Source organism: Dendropsophus ebraccatus, chromosome 6 (genome assembly GCF_027789765.1).
Source record: "Dendropsophus ebraccatus isolate aDenEbr1 chromosome 6, aDenEbr1.pat, whole genome shotgun sequence".
NCBI lineage: Eukaryota > Metazoa > Chordata > Amphibia > Anura > Hylidae > Dendropsophus > Dendropsophus ebraccatus.
In genome coordinates, this window is record NC_091459.1 from 40,618,365 (window position 1) to 40,629,517 (window position 11,153).

At 44.5% G+C, this 11,153-nt stretch overlaps 2 protein-coding genes across 6 annotated transcripts in view; one reads left to right on the top strand and one right to left on the bottom strand.

Moving 5' to 3' along the window:
* Positions 1–129, bottom strand: part of HDAC2 (histone deacetylase 2) — a 43,064-nt gene extending 42,935 nt beyond the window's left edge. The window contains exon 1 of the mRNA XM_069974864.1: positions 74–129. The gene's annotated coding sequence lies outside the window, so the exon portion shown is untranslated. The remainder of the gene's footprint in view (positions 1–73) is intronic.
* Positions 115–9,880, top strand: LOC138795580 (uncharacterized). Of its 5 annotated transcripts, none has more exons than XM_069974866.1 (5): positions 115–221; positions 4,302–4,474; positions 7,052–7,146; positions 7,684–7,830; positions 8,865–9,880. In XM_069974866.1, the coding sequence occupies exons 2-5, from the start codon at positions 4,346–4,348 to the stop codon at positions 9,757–9,759; spliced, it is 1,266 nt and encodes a 421-aa protein (XP_069830967.1). In that variant the 5' UTR covers positions 115–221; positions 4,302–4,345; the 3' UTR covers positions 9,760–9,880. The 5 variants fall into 5 exon arrangements, with proteins under 5 accessions (XP_069830967.1, XP_069830966.1, XP_069830969.1 ...); XM_069974865.1 differs by lacking the exon at positions 115–221 and adding an exon at positions 304–504; XM_069974868.1 differs by lacking the exon at positions 115–221 and adding an exon at positions 328–387.
* The last annotated feature ends 1,273 nt before the right edge of the window (positions 9,881–11,153 follow it).

Below are 11,153 nucleotides of genomic sequence, written 5' to 3' on the forward strand. Positions count from 1 at the left end.
ATGTGGGCGGGGACACAAGGTCTAGGGCGGGCCAAATCCCTAAAAGGCATAGAATAGGCGTGGCGTCTATGACCTGTCTGTGAGGGGGCGGAGCTTTTACTTCATGTAGGAGGAGTCGAACCGCCTCAAAACACCGGCCACATTAGGGCACGTAACATGCGCGTTGCCGTAAGGGAGAAACCAAAAAGCTGTTGTTCAGAGGGGGGAGCCTCACCGGAAGGGTTCGTATCGTCGCGTCTCACTAGTTTGACGCTTGTAGATTTTTTTTCTCCCTCACTGTAGTTGCCGGCTGCTGATCCCCCCGGTCTAGCCAGGGTAATGGTTTAGGCCTGTCTCTTTATTGGCCTGCAGCGTGGCTCTGCGGGGAGCAGCTGGACGTGCGTTCGTGTATGTGGCGGGATACGGAGGGGATACTGTGCGGTTTGGGCTGCCGCAGCCTAGTGTGAATGTTGGTTAAAGGCTTCTATGTGCTCGGGGCGTCTGCTTCATCAGTCTGTGTGTGAGGTGGGTAGGCCTTAGTGTTCTGGCCTGAGGGGGTTGTACTGGTGGTTCCCCCCATCCGCTGTGGGGGCTATAGTGACTGCAGGATGTCTATAGGGGCTGACGTTCCTGCATTCTGGTTAGAATTGGTGTGCTTCTCAGCAGGGGTGAGGCAGGAGTAGTGCTGAGGAGCACCTCTCAGCTGACAGGTGACCCTGCTCTGTGCTGGATCACATAGAACTTTATAAATCACCAGGGGGATCTGAAATAAAGCATGTTTGCCATTTACATTAATTTTTTTTTAGTAATCATGTATTTTTTTTTTTGTTTTTAGTTATCAAGTGCAGTAGAACCCACCCTACCCCTCAAACTGTACGTGTCCCCAAAAAAAATCTTGACATGTCTAAAGTTTTTCTCGTTCCAGGATTCAGATCCGCACCGATTGTGAGAATGAGCAGCGCGGTCGGCTCACTGCTTTGTGTCCGTTATAGAGTTGGGCTCTGTAGACTTAGAGTGCTATTACACGGCCCAATAACTGCAAACAAGCTTTGATCTCAGCGCTCGTTTACTGGGCCTATTATACGGCCTGATAATCGTTTAGCAAGGGCTGCATAGACCTCGTTACCGATGTCCTTGCCGCTGTTGCTTATACTGCATACATTACCCATCCATGGTCCAGGGCTCACCTAGTGGTCCACTTCTCCCCGGATCCCGCATGCTGCAGCTTCAGAGCGGCCTGTCTCAGCTGACAGGCCGCTCAGCCAATCATGGTCCTGGCCACTGATTGGCTGGATGGCTTGTCAGCTCTGACAGGCCGCTCTGAAGCTGCAGCGCGTGGGCTCTGGGGAGAAGTGGACTTCAAGGGGAGCCCTGGACCATGGATGGGTAATGTATACACTTTGCTAATTGTCAGCCGCTGGCTGCGCACCGCTATTACACATAGCGATGTGTGGTTGGTGCCCGACAACTATAGGTCCAAACCTAAATCAACGATCAGCTGATGATCATTGTCATCGGAGGATGGTTGTGTTTATTACACGGAACAATAATTGTCCAGATAGGGCCAATTATCGTTTATGTAATAGGGCCCTGACATTAGGCGTCAGAGTCATCACGTGACAGACTGGAGAGGGCCACGCTGCAGCTGCCTCCTCCAGATCCATACGCGTCTGATAACTCAGACCTGGACCGATCAAAACTTTTGCCATGTCTCTGACGATGTAAAGTTTTTTTTATGATGACAGAAAAATTTTGATACCCTCTCCTGGTGACACTATGGATGCTGTTAGTGTTGCTGAGAAATCCTCACCTCTCGTCGTCGTGCTTGTTATGCTAATAAGCAAAGATGAGTTTGACCTTCATAGGAAACTATTGCTCAATGACTGCCAAGCATTAGTATACTGAGCACCAAGACAAGCAACTGATTTCTCGGCAATACGGACTGCGTCAGGAGAGTCACTGGGAGGAGAGGGTAAGTATCATAGTCTTTATTGAGGGGTAGAGTGGGTTCTGCCCTGGTCCCCTAAGTGACAAGTTCCCTTTAAAAGAAAGCTATACTTACTTGCATCCAGGTCCAGTCCCCTGAAGGCAGATTTTAGTACATTGTACAAGCGAGAACTGGACATGTGGAAATTCTTTGGCTCCCCCTATAGTGGTACGTGGGTTACTATAAAGTCTGTAGAGCCCATATGTCACTCATTTGACTCTGTTAAAAATAGTCCATAATTGCAGCCGCATCAGCCAATATATTGAACTGGTGGAAAAAAAATTAACTAGTTTTGCTTATGATTTGACCCATGTTTTTCACAAATGTCCTAAAAAACCCCACAGGTCCCATAGACTTCTATTGGATAATCTGTACCGCAATCACAATCCGCATGAGGACACGTCATATTTTTTTTTTCACGTAACATATTGTGGATCGGTAAAAAAGAAAGTGTGAAAGTAGCACAATAGAAATCAGTGGTTGATGAAATCAGTAAGTTGGTCCGTGATTGCGGATCTGCAGTCATGGACAACTTTGTGGGACGTGAATAAGGTGAAGATAAGGTAACCAGGAGACGCACCTAACTGCCTCTGTTGTGATATTTTACCCTACAGCTGTAGGGGCCTGATCTGGGTATCAGGGTGCAACTAGGAACCTAAGGGGTCATCCACACATTCCGCAACTAGGGTCCGTGCATGGATGATGTGCTACCCACCGGAATTTTGAACTCCCAGTATAAAGTTCTCAGTCAGTTTAACCTCTTAAGGACATATGACGTACCGGTACGTCATATGTCCTCATTAGCACTTCAAAGCGGGGCCGCGGTCCTGGGCTACACGCGGCACCCGCTAATTAGCTAATCGGAGGCAGCTGTCAAAGTTGACAGCTGCCTCCGATTACCGGAGGCAACCTTTCCCTGGTGTCTAGTGGGGGAGATCGCTCCTCCGGGACGTTGTCCCGGAGGAGCGATCTCCGTTACTGATGCCGGCCGGGGACTCGTCCAAGATGGCGCTGTCCCCGACTCGGCACTCGTTTACTTCCGGCTGCAGCAGCCGGAAGTAAACGAGTGCCTATCTCATTGATCTCTGCAGCATATCTATGCTGCAGAGATCTCAATGAGAGATCAGTATACTTATAGTAGAAGTCTCCCAGGGGGGGCTTCTAGTATAAGTGTAAAAAAAAAAAAAAAAAAAAGTGTTTATAGTAAAAAGCCCCCTCCCCCAATAAGTCTGAATCACCCCCCTTTCCCCAGGTTTTAAATAAAAGTAAATAAATAAATAAACATGTTTGGTATCGCCGCATGCGCAATCGCCCGAACTATTAATCACATTCCTGATCTTGCACGGTAAACTGCGTCAGCCGCTGAGCCGCGATTGGCCGAGCACACTTATGCTCAGCCAATCGCAGCTGAGCAGCTGATGACGGCGACCGAAGATGAGGTTTGGCACAAGGTGGCGGACGCGTGTCGGCACGGATCAGGTATGTATTATGCACTACACTTCCGGCTACACGGGTGGAGGTGGTGGGACACGGGGAAGGGGGCCATTCACAGACATAACATACATTACAAAGTTGTATAACTTTGTAATGTGTGTTATTCTGTGAATAATTTTTTACCGCCGCACTACCCCTTTAAGTCTTGGTGCTACTGTACTGACACAGCTGCTTCAGAGCTCCCGGCATCATCAGGAGTTCTATTCACTAGCACATCATCCATAATTGTGAACTGTACACAGAATGTGTGAATGCCGCCTTAGATGAGCGTTGCAGGAGGAGGCAGTGCCATGTAGAGGTGAGCCTTCTGATTCTCTTATGTTCACCTAGTAACTGGTTCTCTTCAGTTCCTGGATGAGAAGAAAAAGACAGCTCCACACCTGTCCTCAGATTGTGTGGGATATTACAGCTTAGCCTCATTCACTTTAATGGAACTGTGCTGCAAAACTCACACCCAAACTGAAGAAAAGATTACTGCAGTTTCTAGAAGACCAGGAGCCCAGCTTTCCCCCTTCTTCCTACCACGTAGCCATATATATAGCCAGATATAATCTAGTCGCTTCAATTTACGGTAAATGTAATGAATTTATTCAAGGGATTATACAGCATTAGAAAAACATGGCCTTTATAATTGAGAAACAGCGCCACTCTTGTCTCCAGTTTGGGTGTGGTGTTGCAGTTAGGCTAATTCATGTCAATAGAACAGAGTTGCAAAACCCCATCCAAACCTGGAGACTCAGTCTGGCTGTATAAACATATTCTCCCAGTCATTGTGTTTTCAGCTCTTGTATTATGAAATGCTCCAATTTCTCCTGACTTACTGCTTTTGTAACCCTTGTAGGATATTAATCTGTGTGCACAGTGCTGCTCACCAGTACAGCCACAATGGAAGAGAATGGAAATGCATTCAGAGCAGAAGATAATGGAACTCCAGCCCTGCCTCCAGTAAGACTTCCTTCAGCACATATGGCACTTCTAGTACTCCTGGCCAGAAGAAGAAAACTCAGGAGACAAGTAAGTACAAGGCGCTTTCACACAATGCAATGTTTTTCTCCATATTTTCTTTTTATCAGTATCTGTAAACCAAAACTAGGAGTGGATGAACATACAGAAGGGGTGCAAATCTTTGTGTGTTCTCCATTTATATTGTTTAGTTTTGGTTTTCAAATACAGTGGTACCTCAGTTCTCGAACTTAATTGGTTCCAGATGTTTGAGAAGCGAGCAGTGTCTTCCCATAGGAAATAATGTAAATGTGTTTGGTTCCAGCACCTACAATTAATTGCCTACAGTACTTATTTATTACATTGAAAAGTGCCCAGTATAATCACTACAGTACAGACCAGCACTATACTGCACAGGACATTACAGACCAGCACTACAGTATATACTGTACAGTCTATTACAGAACAGCACTATACTGTACAGGACATTTCAAACAAATGTTCAACAAAATCAATTATAGTACAGTAGTCACTAATTCCTCACTCATCCTTTACTGTATATTCCCCCCAATCACAGCACTGTAAGGGAAGTGAGATGGTGATGCACTGATGTACTACTACTGTGCTGTATATGCACTCCAGCAGTCTTATACAGTACTGTACAGGATGAGAGATGGTGGTGCACTCTCTTTACTACTACTGTACTGTATTTGCACTCCAGCAGTCTTATACAGTACTGTACTGTATGTGAAGCCTCACCCCAGTGCTAAACTCACCAGGTACAACCCATGATCCGCGCTCACAAAAATGTGCAGATAACGAGCAAAGTTTGAATTCTGAACGTTACTTCCAGGTAAATTTTTGTTCGACTGCTGTGGTATTACTGTACTTCAAGACTGGGTGCCCGAAAGTGTTTGAAAATACAGTTTGAGTTCCAAGCTACCACTGTACTGGTGAAAATTACTAACCAAAAACATTTGTGGGAAGTTCCCAAGTGTGTCTATGCCTGTACAGTATGTCCTTCCACCAAGGGCCCTGTTTATAACAAAGCACCTGTGAGCTGATGTCTAGAGCAGAATGTAAGTTAAACAGTTTAGAGGTAAACCTGCTATGGAAGCTACATTTAGTGAAGGTACTGCTTTGCTGTTAATTAAAAGTGTGACGGGGGGAGGGGGCAATATCAGTCTGAAAGGGGGAGATCACATACAGTAGGGAAAATAAGGATTTGATATACTGCTGATTTTGCAAGTTTTCGGATTTCTCTCCTCCCCCCTCCCCCCGAGTGATGCGATGCAAAGGAAGAGTTCCTTTTTTTCCGCCCGGGTCTCAGCATAGCAATGGTGCTGATCCCGACTCTGCAATCCATAGGTCTGTGCTGCAGCAGCCCAGAGCAATACAGCACTGATTTCATTGATCATTGCTGTATTATATACACAGCATTGATCTGTATGAGAAGTCAGTGCTTTGTATATAGAAGTCCGCCAGGGGGACTTCTAGTTATTGTTAAATAAAAAAAAAAATATTCAAATCACCCCCCTTTTCATATTTTATAAATTAACATATTTGGTATTGCATTTAGCGTGTGTAATTGCCAAACCATTAAATTATCACCTTCCTGATCATGCATGGTAAACGGTGTAAGTGCAAACAAATTCCATAGTGCAAAATTGTGCATTTTTGGTCGTATCAAATCCAGAAAGATTGTAAAAAAAGTGATCAAAAAGTCGCATGTACGGAAGCAAGGTACCAATAGAAAGAAAAGATAATGGCGGAAAAAATGAGACCTCAAACAGCCCCATAGACCATAGAATAAATAAAAGCGCTATAATGATAGTAATAGAGCAGTTTTAAACACATTTAGTTTTTTTTTTTTTTTTTAAACGTTTTATTTTTTAAAAGCCGTAAAAGTTTTATACTGGTTACATATCATTGTAATCATACTGACTTGAGGAACATAGAGAACATGTCTGTCTTACCACAGGGCCAATGGCGTAAACACGAAACTCCCTGAAATTATTTTTTTTTTCAACTTGACAATGCCGATTATTTTTTTTCCCGCTTTCGCAGCATATTTTATGGGAAAATTTTGTCATGCTGGAAGATAAATTAAAGGCTATTCTGCACCTGCACAGTACATCACAGATTGGACCTTCTGTACTGCGCATGTGTGACATGGTAGGAATATCAGTGCACCGACGCGAGGGACTTCACACAATTATGCAGTTTGAATTACGCCCAGAGAAGTGTGTGATTACTGCACAGAAATGCCATGGGGCCAGTGACCGCCCAGACTACTTGGGGACAATTTTACATACTGCGTGCTAAGTTTAAAAAAAAAAAAGTTTGTGGGTTGTACATTGCAGAGAGGGAGGTGTAAAACCATGTCTAAAAAGTGTGCTTGGTGCCTCTACAGCACATTTCCATAGTGTAATAGATGTTTTTAGGTGATTGGTTCCCTTTAAGCGGTTAAATACCATACAATGTGATTTTCTGTAATCTTCTTTTTTCTTTTTTTAGATTCTGTTGCACCTACGTACCTATGATACAAATTACATAAGTCCCCATTCTTTGTAGGTGGGAATACTTGCAAAATCGGCAGTGTGTCAAATCCTTTTCCCCACTGTACATAAAATATATTTGTATCTACAGGAGGCAGCCAGGCAAAAGCGACTGTGGATTCATCCAGTGATCAGAATGAAGCAAGAAAAGGGTCACTTTGCAATGTTATATGCGGATCTTCGCAGGTAAGACTTCTACCTGTAATCCCCCTCCCCTCTGTATAATGCACACTTATCCCCACTATGCCTGCAGTGTGATCTGTTTCATCCCAGCTCAATTGCATCCATACACTTCAGTACTATGTCTGGTGCACAGAAATGGCTTCAAAGCATTACATTGGTGTTTTGGCTTTCATCTCGTAAGAGATGCTAGCCCTTCCGCGGCTGCCGCTTGAAATTCTGCCTGTCTCATGTGCCTCCGCTCAAAGAATTGACATGAGAGCCAGAGAGCAGAGGCGCACAAGAAATCCCATTGAATCAATGGGACAGGCAGAAATTCAAGCGGCATCCGCAGGGTGGGCTCCGCTTAAAATTTTGCTCTGTGCACCCTTGCTCTGTGTGCACAGGCCCTGGATCAGTAAGTGTATTGGCCATTGTAGAATAGGGTTCTAATGTAACAATGTGGTACCTATTTATGTAAAACGGAAGGTGAGTGGCACAGCAGAAGACATGCCTCCTATACAGATTGAAATTAACTCCTTTTATGTAAACTTTTTTGCTTAGGTGCCCTGGGAAATTTCAAGAGTTTATAAAAATGTCAACCTCGGCATTTGATGGATTGCTTGATCTTATGAGACCCATGCTTACCATGCAGCAAACCTTACTGAGAAGGTGCATCAGTCCTGAGCAGCGGCTGCTCATAACTCTGCGGTAATGACGCTGTTATCTGTCTGATGCTTTCTAGATGCCATATACTCACATGTTTTTCTGTTTGTGTCAGCACTTTTTTTTTTTTTTTTTTTTTTTGTGAAGAAATCAACAGGGGTTGTGATCGCAAGCAGTTTAAAGGAGATGTCTGGTGAAAATTTTTATTAAAGTATTGTATTGCCCCCCTAAAAGTTATAAAAATCCCCAATATACACTTATTATGGGAAATGCACATAAAGTCCTTTTTTTTTCCCTGCACTTACTACTGCATCAAGGCTTCACTTCCTAGATAAAATGGTGATGTCACAACCCGATTCCCAGAGCTGTGCGGGCTGTGGCTGCTGGAGAGGATGATGGCAGGGGGACACTGAGGGACACAGGGTACTGGAGGAACACTGAGCATCCCTCTGCTATCATCCTCTCCAGCAGCCACAGCCCGCACAGCTCTGGGAGTCGGGTCGTGATGTCACCATTTTATCCAGGAAGTGAAGCCTTGATGCAGTAGTAAGTGCAGGGAAAAGGCCCTTTATGTGCATTTCCCGTAACAAGTGTATATTGGGGATTTGTATAACTTTTGGGGGTGCAATACAATACTTTAAATAAAAATAAAAATTTTCACCGGACTTCTCCTTTAAAGGGATGTATTGCCTAAATATATCTATCTTTACTCATTATTGTCAGATACTAAAACTTGTTTTATTCTGGGTTTTTTTGTACATGGCCTGAGTTGCTTTTAACAGCATTTAGTGACCTGCTTTACAGCAATCTTCATGGATAAAGATGAGAAAATTTACACTACAAAAAAAAACAAAACTTTGTTTGCTTGGCAGTCGGCTAATACGTAGGCTGCCTTTGATTTCTGTGCTGCTCCCTGCCACTTCACCCCAGGTGCCTGGAGAGTGGGAGAAGTTTGCCAGGACTGGATCCAGCTTTTCCAGGCATCCAGGGCGGAGTGGCATGGAAATCAAAGGTGAAAGATCAGTCATTGGTATACCTTTCTTAATTGGGTTTTTTATGATATGTTTTGTTTTTTTAAGGTTCTTGGCAACTGGGGAGACCTATTCTTCACTCCATCAGCTGTTTCACGTAGGGAAATCTACAATCTCTGGGATAATCAGAACCACTTGTGAACTGATCTACCAGAATTTGCGCACATCAGTGATGCCGCCTCACACCGAAGAGACATGGCTGCAAATTGCAGAGGGTTTTAAAAATGAAGCCTCTTTCCCCAACTGCATTGGTGCAGTGGATGGAAGACACCTACGTGTGCACCAACCACCACACTCCGGCTCCAAAAGCTTCAACAATAAGAAGTACTTCTCTGTGGTTCTTATGGCTGTGGCAGATACAAAATATCGGTTTGTTGCATTTGATGTTGGTGCGTATGATAGCACTGGTGATGCCAGAGTGGTTGAAGCGTCACAGATTAAGCAGAAAATGCTACATGAAGAGGGGTGTCTGCCAGGCCCAAGGCCTCTTCCAGGTACAACCCAGCCAGTGCCTTTTGTGATGGTTTCAGATGAAGCTTTCAGCGTGACGCCCTGCCAGCTGCGCCCATTCCCAAAGAAAGGTCTAGACACTCGCAGGAGGGTCTTTAATTATCGCCATAGCCGGGCACGGAGGTATATAGAGTGCACCTTTGGGATATTGATTAAAAAGTGGAGAATCTTTGGCTGTTCTATACAGTTGGATGTCGCCACAGTTGATGCAGTTGTTAAGGCATGCTGTATCCTGCACAACTATGTTATAGACCATGATGGTCGTGGCGAGGATGCAGATGTCAACGTCCCATCTCTTGGCACTGCAATCAACTGGCAGACGTATCAGCCCGATGATTCTGGATTAGATATCAGGGATCATTTTGCTGATTATTTTATGACACCTGAAGGATCTGTGCCCTGGCAAATGGCTTGTGTGGGTGGGACAGCCTAAGCGGTAATGGTGGACCTACATTATGTAGTATGGGGGGGGGGTCACCCCCTTATGTATTATTGTTTTGATCCAAGGTTTTCTATCTAACAACCTGAAAATGTACTATGTTGCCTGTTATATATATATATATTTTTGTGTGTGTGTAAAATTATGAACCTGCCTGTCTGGTATCGAACTGTACCACTGTTCAATGTATTATGAGACATGGCAAAAAGGGGACACCCAGTTCTGCTGTATGATTTGTTTTTTCATTGTACATTGGAAGATGTATTCTGTCTGTCATTTTGTCTATTAAATAAATGTGCTCAATATAATAAGTGGCTGATGCTATCCACACATACTTGGGATGCTATAGCACTGCATGGAACAGTATTAGCAGTCGAATGATCGGTTATGAAAGTTCCCCAATATACATAAATCACTCCATGACACCAATTGCCTATGAGCATAGGAAAGCAGATTAATGGTACCACCCAATCAACCTCACAACTAGGGATGAGCAAATTTAGTCTCAGCGGACGGCTTGACAGCCTGCTGTCTTTGAACTTGGTGCCGCTCCTTGCTGCTCTGTTCTGGATGCCAGAAAAAGCTGAGACCAATCCAGGGAAACTGGAGACTTTTTCCACGACTGGATCCAGCCTCCAGGCACACGGCAGCGTTCAAAGGCAGCAGTCTAACAAGCTGACCACCGAGACTAGCATAGCACTACGCTTAGCTATTACTGTAAATTTTGCTCATCCCTACGCACAACCAGATGCACATTTTGCCTTGCTGTGTCCTAGAGGTGTATTTCTGTGCAAAACAATCATATACTGCTAAACTAAAGCCAATGTACAATAGGGCATCTTAACCTTAATCCATAAATGTCACTTCTGGTACAATCCAAAGCTATAAGCATTAGAAGAAATTGGCAATTTGTCATCTTATGGTCCTTTTACACTGAACAATTTCTTGGCCTCTGGAGGCTGCAAACGAGCACGGGTTAGTGAGATCGCCGCTCGTTTGCAGTGCCTTCACGCAACGCAAGTAATTGAGTGGCCTGGCCACACTAATGATCCTTGTATGGTTCATGCCACCATGGAAACTGACAGCACATATATATATCCATGCTGTCACTTTCCAGATCCCACAAGCAGTACATACATACCTCCTGCACTGCTGTGTGATCCAGCATTTATGGCTCCCCTGTCCTGCTCTCTGGCCACTGCTTTGTCTTCTGGCTGTCAATCATTCTGGAGGATGCGGTGGTCCAAAGATACAGTGGTGGCTGGACAGCAGGATACTGGTTCACACGGCAGCAATGTGATGGAAAGTATGCACTCCTTGTGGGATCTGAAAACTGACAGCATAGATACATGCATATTCATGCTGTCAGTTTCCATTTGCTATTGGTC

Bases quoted from the DNA above. Each gene is read 5' to 3' on its own strand.
- LOC138795580 (XM_069974866.1), top strand. From the start codon at position 4,346: ATGGAAGAGAATGGAAATGCATTCAGAGCAGAAGATAATGGAACTCCA. The intron at 7,147-7,683 runs GTAAGACTTCTA...TTTTTTGCTTAG, and splicing joins TTATATGCGGATCTTCGCAG to GTGCCCTGGGAAATTTCAAG. The intron at 7,831-8,864 runs GTAATGACGCTG...TGTTTTTTTAAG, and splicing joins CGGCTGCTCATAACTCTGCG to GTTCTTGGCAACTGGGGAGA.